Here is a 17,862-nt window from a genome sequence, read left to right as displayed (position 1 = left end):
AATCTTAGTATTATTGCTTTGATGGAACAGTGTTGAAAAGATAGTTAAAGCAAACACAACATGCATGTACTCGAATAAAATGGTGTAGGATTGAGAAACAGAACATGATGATCCGTGAAGAACAAAATATTATTTGCAAATGTTAAATGTGTTCAACAGAATTATATATAAAATTTGCAGAAGATGAAAGCCAGGGCACTAATTGAAACTCTAGTATTACATTTGAAACTGACCGTTAGCCTGGGACAGGGCAATGCATTAATTCTACCGGGAACCTGCTCACAAAGTATGGGGTACATGAAAAAGGTAAATATATCGAATACACTGATACGGGATAGAAAAAATAAAGGAGGAACATAAAAGATTATGTTCCTGATTTGAGCAACACTTCTGACAGAATGCTAGACAATTAGTCTGAGGATGCCAATTAAGGAATATCTCAGTGTGTGATTGCCCTAATCTTTACAATTGTTGTTGTATTTATTGTTTTATCAATCATTAACATATATATTGTTTTATGTTGCTTACACTGTGAGCTTTATGCAAACAAGGAATTTCATTTTGCCCTGGTGTATATGGCAATAAACAAATCTGAATCTGAGTAAACAATGTTGGTTATGGTAAACTGCATCTGCAAAAGAAGAAACAGCTTGTAATCACTAAAACATGAAATGTGTTTTCCAAGGACCATGGACAAGATAGCTCAAGAAATTTGTAGTTGGAATGTAAAATCAAGGAGAACAAGGTATATAAATTGAAGAGACAGAGAGAAGGTAACCACAAACAGAAGGAAGTGATCCTGCAGCCAACAGGGCACAGCAGGGAGCAAAGAGACTCAGATGGTGATACTTTGATATTTTGAGGATTGGTTTGTGCTTGTCTCTGTTGAATATTGCTTCTATAGTGGCAACCTAGTTAAAAAATCCATTCTGCCTTTGGCCAATTTATTTTCCTTTTTTGGCAATCCCTTAGCATGGAGGATGATTTGCTTCTATTAGTTTTATTTGTTGTGAAATGGCTAATGAGGCCAGTGTAAGATTTGCAATCTCTTCGGCAGATGGGAGGGATGGGAGGCTTAGATAGAGTGGATGTGGAGAGGTTGTTTCCACTGGTGGGAGAGTCTAGGTCCAGAGGTCATAGCCTCAGAAGGACATTCCTTTAGGAAGGAGATGAGGAGGGATTTCTTTAGTCAGAGAGTGGTGAATCTGTGGAATTCTTCACCCCAGAAGACTGTTTTTAAGGCAGAGATAGATAGATTCTTGATTAGTACGTGTGTCAAGACTTATGAGGAGAAGGCCCGGAGAATGGGGTTGGGAGGGAGAGATAAATCAGCCATGATTGAATGACGGAGTAGACTTGATGGGCCGAATGGCCTAATTCTGCTTCTCTCACATGACTTTATGGATGGGGGGATGGGTAGGTAGTGAGTTAGTGTGCCTCTTCTGTTTGTGTGTGCTCTTTTGCATGGCCTTGAGGTTCATAATGCCATATTGAATGATTTCTCACTGTGTACTCTAGTGTACTCTAGTGTAAAGATGCTTGCTACCTTTGCAAGCACAATTAAACTGGATGTGAATGCAAGAGACACGTTTGTAAATGCAGACACGACACAGGAATTGGTGGTGTGGGTTGTGGTGAGTCATCTTCATCTATGGAGCAACATTGATCAGTTGCTAAAATGGGTGGAAACAAAGCAAATGGAATTAGTGGGGTGTTTTATTTTGGGAGGAATTATTAAGGCTCTGATGTATATAACAAATACATGAACACAAGGACGCAATGAGGGAAATGTAGTTTTATGTACTGGGATTAGGATCCCTGTAAGCAGCAGCACAGATAGAAAAGGTGATTAAAAAGGGATTATGGAACACTTGGTTTGATTAATGAGGACATCACCAAAACGAGCTGGGAAGTTATGATACAAATAAATAATACATTTGTAAGTACACAACTGGAGTACTATACAATACTGGACAATACAGCTCACCTCCTCCATGACACACTGGTTAACTTGAGGAGTACCTTCAGCAACAGACTGGCTCCACCAAGATGCAGTACAGTACACCACAGGAGATCCTTTTTTCCCTGTGGCTATCAAACTGTACAACTCCTCCCCCTTCTGTCGTGGGGTAGACTGACTGACTTATTTCCTTTGAATGGAAAAGGCTGAAGTGGCAACTGAATGGGGTAAACAAAGTTCTGAGCATACTTTGACAGGATGTCTGCCCATTCTGCAAGGGTGGATGTTGTTTAGATGCTGAACTGGCACTTTCTTATTGGCGAAGCTCACTCTGTAGGAATTGAATTTCTCTTCCGGTTTATCCCTCATATCATCATCATCATATACATACAGCCGGAAACAGGCCTTTTCGGGTCCAAGTCCGTGCCGCCCAGTGATCCCCGCACATTAACACTATCCTACACCCACTAGGGACAATTTTTACATTTACCCAGCCAATTAACCTACATACCTGTACGTCTTTGGAGTGTGGGAGGAAACCGAAGATCTCGGAGAAAACCCACGCAGGTCACGGGGAGAACGTACAAACTCCTTACAGTGCAGCACCCGTAGTCAGGATCGAACCTGAGTCTCCGGCGCTGCATTCGCTGTAAAGCAGCAACTCTACCGCTGCGCCACCGTGCCGCCCTCCAGAAGAATTTGTAGCCACTGCCTTGTTCCTTAAACTGGACATTGCTTTCCAACATGTGTCACTCAGTGGAGCAACGTTGATAATAATGAATCCAAGTTTCAGATCTACCAGAGCAGAGAGGGATTCGGGTCTGTTGGGATAGTTCACCATGGTCCTGACAATCCAGGTCCTGAACTTCACATTATAGAATGGAAGTTGCCTGTGTGTGGCTTTTTTTTTTAACATGTAGCAGCAGTTTTTCACCAGCAATCAAATGGAATTCAGCAGTGGAGAGCTTGAGGTTTGGGGGCATGGTACACACATGACAAGAGTTGGGGCTGGGGTCAGACCCAGACTCTGAGGAGGGCATAGGAGGAGAGAGAGGCTCTGGGTTGGTACTTTCAAGGAAAGCTGGGAGTTCAGAGTGGAGAGGGGTTTATGGGGTGATTGAGGAGTGGAGGTTAGGAGCAGTGGCATGGTTCGCATTGGAGGGAAGGGCAGTAGGACCCAGCAGTGTCGGTATTAAAGCCCCTTGCTTTAGGCAACCAGGGGAGCAGTAGGACCCAGGAGAGTCAACCAAGGGGCAGCATCGATGTCCCCAGCTTGGAAATGGTCGAAGGGGGTGAGCATGGCACAGTGGCCCTAGCTCAACAGGCAGCCCATTTGCAGGTAAGGTCTACAAAGTTGGTGGACCCTGCTTGTGGACAAATTTAGATGCGGTCAGAGCCGACGGCATCGGTGGCCCTGGCCTTGACCTATCTGTTAATATTTGTGGTCAGAACTGAGAAAGAGTGAAAGAAGTTTATAAGATCATAAGTGATAGGTGTAGAATTAGGCCATTCGGCCCATCAATGTGCGCTTTGGTCCACCTTGATGCCTGTTAAGCTAATCCCATTTGCTTGCATTTGACAAATAACCCTCAGCTCCTTCCCTAACCAAGTATCCATCCAAATGTATTTTAAACGTGTAGGCACACCTTATGTACAAGTGCCAGACTTGTGCATAGCCCATACATGCCATCAATGATTTCAGCGACTAGCAAGGTAGATTTGTCAGTGGCTGCAGAGCTGCAGGGATATCCTTGCCATGTTGAAACGCAGTTCACAGTCACATTTACAGACTTGCGAGCTGTTTGCGTTATGAACATTTATCTGGTAGGATAAGATAGTTTCAAGCTTTCAAGGCAGACTACTTCAAGCTTTCCTTATCCATGTAATTGATTGAATCGATTGAAGGATACAGCAGATATCAGCAGAATCGATTGAAGGATACAGCATAGAAATGAGCCCTTCATCCCACCTCAAATTCTACTGAGGTCTCCAAGAGAGTATTTGTTTCTCTTGACAAATAAGTACTTTTATATCACCCAGCTTCAGCCTCCACTGGATTGACTCATTTCAAAGTTCATGACAAGTTATCATTCCATGTTGCATAGAAAATAGGTGCACGAGTAGGCCATTTGGCCCTTTGAACCAGCACCGCCATTCAATATGATCATGGCTGATCATCCAAAATCAGTACCCTGTTCCTGCTTTCTACCTATATCCCTTGATTCCGTTAGCCCTAAGAGCTATATCTAACTCTCAAAAACATCCAATGAATTGGCCTCCACTGCCTTCTGAGGCAGAGAATTCCACAGATTCACAACTTTCTGGGTGAAAAAGTGTTTCTTCATCTCAGTCCTAAATGGCCTATCGCTTATTCTTAAACTGTGACCCCTGGTTCTGGACTACCCCAACATCGGGAACATTTTTCCTGCATCTAGCCCGTCCAATAAGTTAAAATGTTTATATGTTTCTGTAAGATCCCCTCTCAACTTTCTAAATTCCAATGAATATAAGCCCAGTCGACCCATTCTTTCATCATGTTGATCCAGAAAAGATAAGAGCATTGCACATCATTAAGATACCAACATTATCATTGGCCTCTGCTGATCCTTCCCCACCAACCCACCACCACTGTTCCTGCAACTGATCAGTACAAATGGTTACCGTATTCTCAAAATAGCTTCCAGCTTAAACCACAATACTTTAGTTCCCTTCATGGCCTGATTGCTAATGCATGCAGAACAAATGTGTATGAAGCTGCTCTGGCACAGTGACAGTCGAGGTAAAATACCTCCTCGGGTCATCAAGTATTTCAAATCACTTTTGAGACAGTACCACCTGCTCACTAATCTCACATTGCTTTTGACATATTCAAAACTGCCATTGAAACTGCCAACTACATTACGCTACCAGATAATTACATGAAGTGCTTTTAGAATCATGGTCAACAGAACAGTAAAATTCCATGTCAAATTACCTTCATGTTGGTACCAACACACAAGTGCTGATTGCTGGTGCAGAGGGATGTGTGCAAAAGAAAGTTCCTTATTTGCAACTTCTCGAAATAAACAACGTGAATTTTGCATGTGTTCTCAATGGAATTAGCTTCCAGGAGTCTTGTACATCTTTGTGAAATCATACCAAGAGTAAGACAATATACTTAGTATGCCTGTATGACACTAACATCTAGTTTCCTATTTTAAAGCTGACCCAGCTTTGGTAAAAGGGGAGGAAGAGTGTGTTTACTTGTGTGGACACTCCCTTGGACTGCAACCAAAGAAAACAAAGGTTTATATAAACGAAGAGCTTGACAATTGGGCTAAAACGTAAGTGACATTTTGAAGTTATTTTCAGTGAAGACTTCCTTCACTTCTCCGAGGTACATGCGATTATGAGGGGAATAGATAGAGTGAATGCACAGGCTTTTACCAAGACCAAGGGAATCAAGAACCAGAGGACAGCTTTAAGGTGAGAGGGGAATGATTTAATAAGAACCTGAGGGCAAATTTTTCACACTGAGGGGGTCAGTAAACGGAATGAGCTGCCAGAGGAGGTAGTTGAGGCAGGTATTTCTTGATTAGTACGGGTGTTAGAGGTTATGGGGAGAAGGCAGGAGAATGAGGTTAGGATCAACCATCAACTGGATGACACAAAGCTGGGTGGCAGTGTGAGCTGCGTGGACAATAGACAATAGACAATAGACAATAGGTGCAGGAGTAGGCCATTCAGCCCTTCGAGCCAGCACCGCCATTCAATGCGATCATGGCTGCTCACTCTCAATCAGTACCCCGTTCCTGCCTTCTCCCCATACCCCCTCACTCCGCTATCCTTAAGAGCTCTATCCAGCTCTCTCTTGAAAGCATCCAACGAACTGGCCTCCACTGCCTTCTGAGGCAGAGAATTCCACACCTTCACCACCCTCTGACTGAAAAAGTTCTTCCTCATCTCCGTTCTAAATGGCCTACCCCTTATTCTCAAACTGTGGCCCCTTGTTCTGGACTCCCCCAACATTGGGAACATGTTATCTGCCTCTAATGTGTCCAATCCCCTAATTATCTTATATGTTTCAATAAGATCCCCCCTCATCCTTCTAAATTCCAGTGTATACAAGAGGATGCTATGAGGCTGCAGGGTGACTGGGATAGTTTGGGTGAGTGGGCAGATGCATGGCAGATGCAGTATAATGTGGATAAGTGAGGTTATCCACATTGGTACAAGAACAGGAAGGCAGATTATTATCTAAATGGGGTCAGATTGGGAGAAGGGGAAGTGTAACGAGACCTGGGTGTGTTTCTACGTCAGTCACTGAAAGTAATATGGGAGATAATACGATATTATTTTATACATGATATTATTTTATACATTAGACATTGTTACGGTATTATTTTATACATTGTTGTTTAAGGTTTGTAACTACTTAGGCATTAGGCGCCTCTCTGTGACTAATTAAGGCGCTCTAGACATTCCTTACCCTTGACACGTGTCTTAACACTCCTTTGCTTTAGCCTTTACCTTTGCTTTAGCCTAGACGATAAGGGTGGCAGAATGTGAAGAGATGCAGACATTCATCAATGAGTAGGATTTAATGGTGGCAAGAGAAGAGATAAGGAAAGACATAGGCCTTGGGGTGATGGATGGATGTGAGGGATGAACTAGCAGGAAATAAGGGAGGCGAAGTATGAAGGGATGTGAGCATTGAGATAAGGATATATTACTAAATGGGATTTAATGGTGGCGGGACAGACGGGTGACTACAAAGAAATGAAGGACTGAAGAAAGGAGTGTGGGTATGAGGTAATGTAAAGAAGATAAGGTTTAGAATAATCCTATAAAAATAGGCTGCCCGGTGTACTAAGTGGGCAGTCAGATGGTTGACATCCTGATTGTTGCAGCTGTTGTTTGCAAATAAAGGCTTTTAACTTCTTGAAGAATTCTCCGTGTCATCTGCTTCATTTTGAACACCAGTAACCACGACAGTAAGCATGCAGGTACAGCAGGCAGTGAAGAAAGCCAGTGGCATATTGGCCTTCATTGCGAGCGGATGTGAGTTTAGGAGCGAGGAGGTCCTACTGCAGTTGGTATAGGGCCCTTGTGAGACTGCATCTGGAGTATTGTATGCGATTTTGGTCTCCTAATTTGAGGAAGGACATTATTGCTATTGAGGGAGTGCAGCATGGGTTAACCAGGTTAATTCTTGAGATGGCAGGACTGATATTTGATAAAAAGAATGGGTTGACTGGGCTTGTATTTGCTGAAATTTAGAAGGATGAGAGGGGATCTCATGGAAACATGTAAAATTCTTAGATGATTGAACAGGGTAGATGCAGGAAAAATGTTCCCGATGTTGGGGTGTCCAGAACCAGTGGTCACATTTTAAGAATAAGGGGTAGGCCATTTAGGACTGAGATGAGGAAAAACTTTTTCACCCAGAGAGTTGTGCATCTGTGGAATTCTCTGCCACAGAAGGCAGTGGAGGCCAATTCACTGGATGTTTTCAAGAGAGAGTTAGATTTAGTTCTTTGGGTGAAGGGAATTAAGGGATATGGGGAAAAAGGCAGAAAGGGGTACTGATTTTGAATGATCAACCATGATCGTATTGAATGGCGGTGCTGGTTCGAAGGCCTACTCCTGCACCTATTTTCTAAATTTCTACGTTTCTATGATTGAATGGCGGAGAAGGTTTGATGGGCCGAATGCCCTAATTCTACTCCTTATGACCTTATGACTCCTTATGCATTATAACAATATTTAACGAGATTTGGACAAATACTTGCATAGGAAAGTTTTGGAGGGATCTGGGCCAAATGTTGATAGGTGGCACAAGTGTAGATGGGTATCTTGCTCACCATTGGGCAAGGTGGGCCACAGGGGCTTTCTCTGTGCTGTATGACTCGATGGCTCTATGGTCATTGCTCCAAAATTTGCTTAATGCTCAATGTTCTTGGTCTAATCATCATGATCAGATACATGTCTGTTACATGGTTTTATCCATATCCCATTCATAAGACATAATTTTCCCTATTTCTGTAATGAAAATGGCAAAAGGATGGAATTCTATGCAAGACAATTGGTATTGTTGTTGAAAGTGAAATACGAGTTCACACTTCAACTGAACCCTGTTTCTCTTTCAACAAATGCAGCCTGATCTGTTGGGAATTTCCAGCATCTTCTGTTTTTTTATTAACAATTTCCAACAATTTCAAGAGGGCTTGTATACAAAAACGGGGATGTAATGTTGAGGCTCTATAAGGCGCTGGTGAGGCCGCATTTGGAATATTGTGAGCAATTTTGGGCACCATATCTGAGGAAGGATGTGCTGGGTCTGGAGAGGGTTCAGATGAGGTTTATAAGAATTATCCCAGGAATGAGTAGGTTAATCCTATGATGACTGTTTGTCAGCACTGGGCCTGTACTCGCTGGAGTTTAGAAAAATGAGGGGGACCTCATTGAAACATACGGAATAGTGAAAGGCTTGGGTAGAGTGGATATGGAGAGGATGTTTCCACTGGTGGAATAGTCTCGGACGAGAAGTCATATCCTCAGAATTAAAGGTCGTTCTTTTAGGAAGGAGGTGACGAAAATTTTATTTAGTTAGAGGGTGGTGAATCTGTGGAATTCTTTGCCACAGAAGGGTGTGGAGGTGAAATCAGTGGATATTTTTAAAGGAAGAGGTCGATAGATTCTTGATTAGTACAGGTGTCAGAGGTTTTGGGGAGAGAGCAGGAGATTGGGGTTAGGAGGGAGAGATAGATCAGCCATGATTGAATGGCAGAGTAGACTTGATTCTACTAATTCTTCTCCAATCCTTCTGACCTTATGACCTTATAACATAGTTTATATTAGTTTTCATTTTCTGGTAGATTTGTTCATATAATATCAAGTGATCATGTAATTATCCAAACAAGAAAGGATTTGAATGTAGATAATTTCTGAACTTCAGGATGTTTATGGTCAATACCCAGTTGTCCATACTAAATTAAATACTCGATAAGTGTGGTCACTCCTGTAATTCAAGAGGTTGTTAGATAATTAGCCCAGAAATAATAACAATAGACAATAGACAATAGGTGCAGGAGTAGGCCATTCAGCCCTTCGAGCCAGCACCGCCATTCAATGCGATCATGGCTGATCACTATCAATCAGTACCCCGTTCCTGCCTTCTCCCCATACCCCCTCACTCCGCTATCCTTAAGAGCTCTATCCAGCTCTCTCTTGAAAGCATCCAACGAACTGGCCTCCACTGCCTTCTGAGGCAGAGAATTCCACACCTTCACCACCCTCTGACTGAAAAAGTTCTTCCTCATCTCCGTTCTAAATGGCCTACCCCTTATTCTCAAACTGTGGCCCCTTGTTCTGGACTCCCCCAACATTGGGAACATGTTATCTGCCTCTAATGTGTCCAATCCCCTAATTATCTTATATGTTTCAATAAGATCCCCCCTCATCCTTCTAAATTCCAGTGTATACAAGCCCAATCGCTCCAGCCTTTCAACATACGACAGTCCCGCCATTCCGGGAATTAATCTAGTGAACCTACGCTGCACGCCCTCCATAGCAAGAATATCCTTCCTCAAATTTGGAGACCAAAACTGCACACAGTACTCCAGGTGCGGTCTCACCAGGGCCCGGTACAACTGTAGAAGGACCTCTTTGCTCCTATACTCAACTCCTCTTGTTACGAAGGCCAACATTCCATTGGCTTTCTTCACTGCCTGCTGAACCTGCATGCTTCCTTTCATTGACTGATGCACTAGGACACCCAGATCTCGTTGAACAACACAATCTTACTTTGTAACATTGATTGAGCGTAAATTATTGGATAGATTACTGGGGAGAAATCCTTTGCTCTTTATCACAATAGGGCTATTAGAAAATAAGGCCACTTGAGGGATAAAAATATAGTACCATTTGACAATGCTGCATTCAGCCAGTATTACTCCGAAATTTACAATTTTGTAAAATTCTGAGCAATGTCTATAAATCCTAAAGTTTGTGCAGCTGGCTTCACATGTACACTGAGATTAAGATACACATTACCCTACCATTGCACACATTTATGCACCCCAAACTCTAAGTAAATATCGAATGAGCAATTCATTCCTGGAATGCAGATATACCTTGGAATGCAATTGTATTCTGAAACACAGGTCCATTGTGGACCTGGAGAAAACAGATGCAGGGTGGAATTCAGTTGCAGTCATCTCTTGAAACTTAGGTAACATTGTTTGACTCTCTTCCTGTCTCTGAATTTATAACTACTTTATACCTTACTTCAAAAGCTGGAATCCATTGAAATCTGTGTTTCCAATGTCCTAGCATGGATCAATCTTCATTCATTATCTTTCAAGTGCGAGCTAGATAGAGCTCTTAAGGATAGCGGAGTCAGGGGGTATGGGGAGAAGGCAGGAACGGGGTACTGATTGATAATGATCAGCCATGATCACATTGAATGGTGGTGCTGGCTCGAAGGGCCGAATGGCCTACTCCTGCACCTATTGTCTATTGTCTATTGTCTATCTCTAAAAGCAGGAGACTTAGGAGTTTGGCAATAACATAACTGCTGTACTGAAGACAGGTTGCAAGTTTAGACAGTAGTTAACATTTCTGCCTCATCACAGCTCCAGGTGTCTGAGTATAGTCCTGATCTTAGATGCTATCGACATGGGGTTTGCACACATTGACCTGCATGAGATGTTCTGGTTTCCTCCCACTAAATATGTGCTGGTTTTTTCGTTACTACTAGCCGAGCAACAACCGCGCGCACAGCAACCCTACCTATCCGTGTACCCGTTGGCGGCGAAAGCCACTTACTTGTGGCCCGTGCATTCAGCACTGTTCATCAGCGAGCTGTGGGGTACAAAGGAGAGTTTAGAGTGGAGAGCTGGCCCGTGGGCGGCAGTCGGTGGCGTGCGGGCCGTAGGCGAATCAAGCCTACCGTTCCGTGGATCCGTTGGCGGAGAGCGGGTCCGTGGGCGGGAGCTGCTGGCGGGCGGGCCGTGGATGAACCAAGCCTACTGATCTGTAGACCCGTTGGTAGGGAGTAGAGAGCAGAGAGCGGGTCCAGTGGCGGGAGCTGGTGGCGGGCGGGTCGTGGACGAAGCTCGGGAGGAGCGGTTGTGGGACCCTTCCCCCCCCCCCCACTCCATGTGGGACCCGGACCAATCGGGCATCGAGTTGGATGGAAGGAAAGTTTTTAAATGGGCGGCGCTCCCCCCACATAGGACGTCACTCTGGCGGGTCCCGCCCCCCCCCGTCATTGTGAGCCCACCCCCTCCTTCATCGACCGTCACTCAGGCGGGTCCCATTGTGTCGTCACACGCTGAACACGGCAAGAAATCGTTTTTATAAGGCGATTTTAAACGTTAAAATCTCTGTGACTTTAAAAATATAAGACCAATTTGAATGAAACTTTGATGAAAGGGTCCCCAGGACAAAGGTGAGTAAGCTGGTCCTAAAATTATAGCGCTATCATGTGAAGGGGGCACAAAAACACGGCTGATAACAAACATCCTAAAATCATCGATCCTTATAACAAAACTCAAAGAAAACCGACGCAGGTCATGGGGAGAACGTACAAACTCCGCACAGACAAGCACCCATAGTCAGGGTCGAACCCGGGTCTCTAGTGCTGCAAGGCAGTTGCTCTGGTGCCTGAAGGCAGCTCTACCACTACACCACCATGCTGCCCAAACAAAATATGCAAAATATAACAATAATGCAAAAATCTCTGTCAGGGTTCCCGCTGTCTCCTCTCTTCCTTTTCGTAATATCCTGGAGAATATCACATTCAGCCCTGGGGATTTATCGACCCCTATGCATTTTACAACATTTAACACCTTCCCCTTCTTGATAATCACATGATCGAGACCAAGAGTGTCGGCTTTCCTGCACTCACTGTCTTCCACATCCTTCTTGGCAAGTACAGATGATGATTCCACTATTGGGAGAGCCCAGGACTAGAGGTCATAGCCTCAGAATTAAAGGACATTCTTTTAGGAAGGAAATGAGGAGAAATTTCTTTAGTCAGAGGATGGCGCCAGCAATTGGTGCCTCGCCAACAGTCTGTCTGTCCTTTTCTTCTTCATTGTTTTTTTAGTATGTGTGAAATGGTTTTTGTTTTGTGTACTTTAGCTTGTTTTATGTGGGGGGTGGGGTTGGGGGAAACTTTTTCTAATCTCTTACCTCGACGGAGATATGATTTTTTTCTGTATCGTATCTCCGTCCACACTGCGGCATAACATTGAGGAGTTGGTGGCCTTTGCTGGGGATCGACCGGGAGCTCCACCATGGGTGCCTGCAGACTTACCATAATGGAACCCGCGATCCCTTTGCCAGGGATAGACCTCTGAGCTCTACCGCAGGTGCCTGCGGACTTTAACATAGCAGAGCACGCGGTCTCTGGTCAAAGACTGACATCGGGAACTCCAAGCCGCAGGAGGTTTGACCCCCCCGACGCGGAAGCTAATTACTGTATCTGAAGAAGGGTCTCGACCCGAAACGTCGCCCATTCCTTCTCTCCTGAGATGCTGCCTGACCTGCTGAGTTACTCCAACATTTTGTGAATAAATACCTTCGATTTGAACCAGCATCTGCAGATATTTTCTTATACTACAGCATGTCATTGCTATGGTGACCTATTGTTAAACCAAGTTTTTTTGACATGGCAATAGGTAATTCTCAGGATATTTTACAAATAGTGGGAATTATTTGAGCCAGAGTCAAGAAAGAAGTAGGATAATGGATTGGTTTTCAAAGACTTTCCTTTCTCCCACTTTTATTGTTTGCCAGGATTCAGACGCAGCAATGGTGCTTAGACCAAAACAGCAGGAGCGTGTTCCAATCATTAAAGTACCCCTGACCACCATTTTAATCGCAGGCTTGAAAAATAGCAGCATTGTCCTGAACCCACCAAATGAAGTCAAAGATTTCTTGTGGAACGAGTTCAGTGTAGCAAGAGTAATAAATGGGCTTTAAATATTAGTTTAGGATAGATAGATTGTGAAATTAATGGAAGAAGGCAGAACATTTCTGGAAATGTTGTCATCACAGCAAATTGATGTGAAGTGGAGGTATGTCAGGGATATCGAGGGCAGATGGAATTAGAAACGAGGGGAGAGGTTGTTACAGTGATCAATTGCTGGGAGAGGACGTATCAAACTTGATGATGGAGTTTGAAGGATGGCCAGTACCAGAAAATTTAAAAAAATCAAAGTAAACTTTATTCAGAATAAATAAATAAATACAAAACAAGAAGTGTGCAGAAATTCTTCCAACATTACCAGCACCTATACATACATTCATTAGCATTGTATTTGATAGTGTTCATAGAAATATCATTATACCTGGTTGCTGTGCCAGTCATGTGTGGCCCTGGTGATATCCCTTCCCTCATCTTTCTCAAGACCTGCCACTTAGCAGAGGAAGGACCCTGGACTGCAGTCTTCCCCCACAAAACCTTGGCGTTGGCTGCACGAAGCTTTAGTACGTCCCTCAGCACAGACTCCTGCAGTCTAGAGCGAGTCAATCGGCAACATTGCCTTTCATACATCTCGTTCTGCTGGGAGATCAACACCTTCCAGGTAGATTACAGAACATTTTTCACTGATTTGATGACTTCCAGCAGCACGACGTCCGTCTCCGAATGCGTCCCTGGGAACAGTCCATAAATCAGAGACCTCGCTGTTACGGAGCCGTTCGGGATAAACCCTGACGAGGACCCTTGCATCCTTCTCCAGATTCTCTTCGCAAATCAACACTCTGAGAAGAGGTGGGCAACCATCTCTTCTCTGCAGTAGCCTTCCCCATGGCAGTGTGCACTGGCAGTAAAATTCTGACGTGTACCAGAATATAGTTTTAATCTGTAGCCTGGAGAAGATCCTACATTTTCAGTTTCCATTCCGGTGTGGAGTATTTTAAAAATGTCTCCTTTAATGGTAGAATGAAGCACATTATCACAAATATCACAATTCAGGTTGCATAATGACAGTTTCAATTTGGCCGCATGCAGACCATGTTTATAATGCCTGGCCAACCACATTCAAGAAAGCCCATTTTTGATCAAAGTATTTAAATGAGTCATTTCTCGGTGAAGCCATAAGAAATTGCAGATGTTGTAATTCTGAGCAAAATGTAAAGTGCTGGAGGAACTCAACGGGTCAGGCAGCACCTGTGGAGGGAATGGAAAGGTGATATTTCAGGTCTTCAAACTGATGGAGTGGGGGAGAAAAATGGAAAAAGGTGGGGGGGTGGGTCATGTCAAAGCCTGGTCAGTGATAGGTGGATGCAGATGAGGGTGGGGGATTGGCAAGTTGGTGGACCGTAACAAAGGTTGAGGGTGAGGGAGACAGAAACTGAATGAGACAGACAGAAGGCATCAGATAAGAAAAGAAGAAGGGTGTGAAACATAAAGCAGGGGGAAGGGAGATGGGTGTAATGGGACAGGGGAATGTGTGGGGATGAAAAGGAAATGTGAGACGAGGATAGGAGATGAGTTTCTGAAGCGGGGAAAAGAGATGGGTAGTATGTGCCAAGGAGAGGTAAAAGTGGGGGAATAAAGGGGAAATATGGTACTTGGGGATGGGAGGTAAGCATGCGGAGGAGGGGGAAGGAGCGGGTGACTCGGGCGATGGGGGATAGTGGGATAAATGTTTGTACACTGGCATGGGTGGGGTAGCAGAGGAAAGAGAGGGGGAGGAGTATTTCATGAAATTGAATAGAGAAATCTTTATAATGTTATACCCAAGCGGAATATGAGGTGCTGTCTTTTCAGTTTGTGCTTGGTCTCACTCTGGCAAAGGTGAAGGCCAAGGACTGAAAGGTCTGTGTGGGAATGGGAAGGGGAGTGAAAAGCATTAGCAACCGGGAGATTCAGCTGGCCATGGCGGACAACTCTTTGCTGAAGACTGATCCGAAGTACCTGTTCAATTCTTCTGCCATTTCCTTGTTACCCATAATAAATTCACCCGTTTCTGCCTTCAAGGGACCCACATTTGAATTTACTAATCTTTTCCTCTTAACATTCCTAAAGTAGCCTTTATTGTCCTTCTTTACATTCTTGGCCATCTTCCCCTCGTACGTCATCTTTTCAGCCCATATTGCCCCTTTTAATACCTTCTGTGGTCCTTTGAAAGTTACCCAATCCTCTGGCTTCCCGCTACTCTTTGCTATGTTATACATCTTTTCTTTTCTTTTAGTTTTATTCGATCCCTAACTTCCCTTGTCAGCCATGGTTGCCTCTTACTCCCCTTAGAATCTTTCTTCCTTTTTGGAATTAAATGATCCTGCATCTTCTGGATTATGCCCAGAAATTCCCACCATTGCTGTTCCACCATCATTCCTGCTAGGATCCTTTTCCAGTCGACCTTGGCCAGCTCCTCTCTCATGCCTTCATTGTCCCCTTTGTTCAACTGCAACACTGACACTTCTGATTTAACCTTCCCCCTCTCAAATTGCAGATTAAAACTAATATTATGGTTACTACCTCCAAGTGGTTCCTTTACCTTGAGTTCCCTTATTAAATCTGGTTCATTGGACAACACTAAATTCAGAATTGCCTTCTCTCTGGTAGGCTCCAGTATAAGCTGCTCTAAGAATCCATCTCGGAGGCACTCTACAAACTCCCTTTCTTGGGGTCCTGAACCAACCTGATTTTCCAAGTCTACCTGCGTATTGAAATCGACTATCTTTGTTACATGCCAGTTTTAACTCCTGCTGCAACTTACATCGTATATCCGGGCTACTGTTTGGCTGCCTGTAGATAACTCCCAAGAGAGAGCTAGATAGAGCACTTAAGGATAGCGGAGTTAGGGGGTATGGGGAGAAGGCAGGAACAGGGTACTGATTGCGAATGATCAGCCATGATCACATTGAATGGCGGTGTTGGCTCGAAGAGCCGAATGGCCTCCTCCTGCACCTATTGTCTATTGTCTATTGTGTCTTCTTACCTTTACAATTCCTCAACTCTATCCACAGTGACTCTACATCGTCAGTCCCTATGTCACCTCTCACAAGGGACTGAATTTCACCCTTCACCTACAGAGCTACCCCACCTCCTCTTCCCACCAGCCTGTCCTTTCTATAGGACGTATAACCCTGAATATTCAGTTCCCAGTACCGTTCTTTGTAATGCCCACAATGTCATATCTACCAATCTCTAACTGAGCCTCAAGCTCATCCACTTTACGTCTTATACTTTGCACATTCATATATAATACTTCTAAACCATTACTCATCTCACCTTTCACATAGATTCCTTTTACACGGCCATACTCTCTAATCCCTTCGTGAGCTTTTTGTCCCATTAATTCTAAAGATGAGGATCATCTGGGTGGAGGGGAGGGGGAACAGAACTGGGGAACACAGAGGAGATACAGGTGATGTGGAGTGAATAAAATGACAATATTATTTTAATTTGCTATTTCTAACAATATTTTTACTTATTTTGCAGAGGTGTCCATGGTCATTTCCAAGGTTCTTATCCTTGGGCATTAGCTGATGAATGTCTTGTTGAACTAATGGCTAATATAGTTGGTAAGATACAACTTTTCCCTGTCACTAATTACTTTAAGCCACATTGCCTTTTGATTTTCTCATTAATGTTTATGTGATTAAAATGCAAAATTTATGTTGTTTATGTAAGTTTATATAACTCCACTGATTTGAAGGCAGTTTGTTGTGAATATGGACATTTGCCTTCTGGCATATTACATTTACTTTCAAGAAAATATTTTTGATAACTAATGCCACATCAGAACAGTTTCATTGATCTACTGAAGTGCTTAACCAAAAAGACCAAACAGAAATATTGTATGAAGAAAATGCATCAGTATTGAACAATTTTCATCATAGTCAGTATTGTAACAACTTTTAATGAGCAAGCTCCTATTCAATGTAATTTATATTAATATTACAAAATATAGCAACTTTAAGTTTAAATTACATGAACCCCATAGACAAGTATCTCCACTTTACAGCAGACTGGGATTGAACTGCTGAAAACTGTACACAAATCTATGTCAATGATTTGGATGAGAACATACATGGCAAGATTAGCAAGTTTGCTGATGATACAAAAGTGGGTGGTTTTGCGAATAGTAAAGATGGTTGTGAAAAATTGCAGCAGGATGTTGACCAGTTGGCCAGGTGGGCTGAGGAATGGTTGATGGAATTTAAGACAGAAAAATGTGAGGAGTTGCATTTTCAGAAGTCTAACATAGGCCTACAAAGTGAAGATAGGGCTCGGGGGAGTCTTGTAGAATAGGATCTAGGAGAGCAGGTGCATAGTTACTTGAAGGTGGAGTCGAAGGTAGAGAGGGTAGTCAAAAAGGCTTTTAGCACATCAGTTTGAATATTGAGTATAGAAGTCATGTTGCAGTTGTACAAGACGTTGGTGAGGCTGCATTTAGAGTATTGTGTTAAGTTCTGGGCACCATCTTATAGGAAAGATATTGTCAAGCTGGAAAGGGTATGGAGGAGATTTACAAGGATGTCTCCATGTCTAGAGGATCTGAGCTATGGGGAAAGGTTTAGGCTGGGACTCTATTCCTTGGAGCACAAGAGGACGAGGGAATGATTTTTTGAGGTGTATAAAGTCATGAGAGGAATAGATTGGGTAGATGCACAGACCCTTTTGCCAGAGTAGGCGAATCGAGGACCAGAGAACAAAGGTTTTAAGGTGAAGGGGGAAAGATTTAATAGGAATCTAAGGGGTAACTTTTTTACACAAAGGGTGGTGGGTATATGGAGCAAGCTGCCAGAGGAGGTAATTGAGGCAGGGACTATCCCAACGTTTAAGAAACGGTTAGACAGGTACATAGATAGGACAGGTTTGGAGGTATATGTACCAAACGCGGGCAGGTGGGACTCATGTAGCTGGGACATGTTGGCTGGTGTGGGCAAGTTGGGCC

The 17,862-nt window shown here is 43.5% G+C and overlaps 1 protein-coding gene across 4 annotated transcripts in view; it reads left to right on the top strand.

Annotated features, from left to right (window-relative positions):
• The window catches only part of kynu (kynureninase), a 177,074-nt gene that overhangs the window by 66,734 nt on the left and 92,478 nt on the right, over positions 1-17,862 (top strand). For all 4 annotated transcript variants that reach the window (XM_078403379.1, XM_078403381.1, XM_078403380.1 and 1 more), the window contains 2 exons: positions 5,163-5,283; positions 16,404-16,486. In XM_078403379.1, the coding sequence (XP_078259505.1) occupies positions 5,163-5,283; positions 16,404-16,486 (204 nt within the window). The remainder of the gene's footprint in view (positions 1-5,162; positions 5,284-16,403; positions 16,487-17,862) is intronic.

Source organism: Rhinoraja longicauda, chromosome 8 (genome assembly GCF_053455715.1).
Source record: "Rhinoraja longicauda isolate Sanriku21f chromosome 8, sRhiLon1.1, whole genome shotgun sequence".
NCBI lineage: Eukaryota > Metazoa > Chordata > Chondrichthyes > Rajiformes > Arhynchobatidae > Rhinoraja > Rhinoraja longicauda.
The sequence above is the reverse complement of the archived record's forward strand: the minus strand, read 5'-3'. Positions and strand labels throughout refer to the sequence as shown.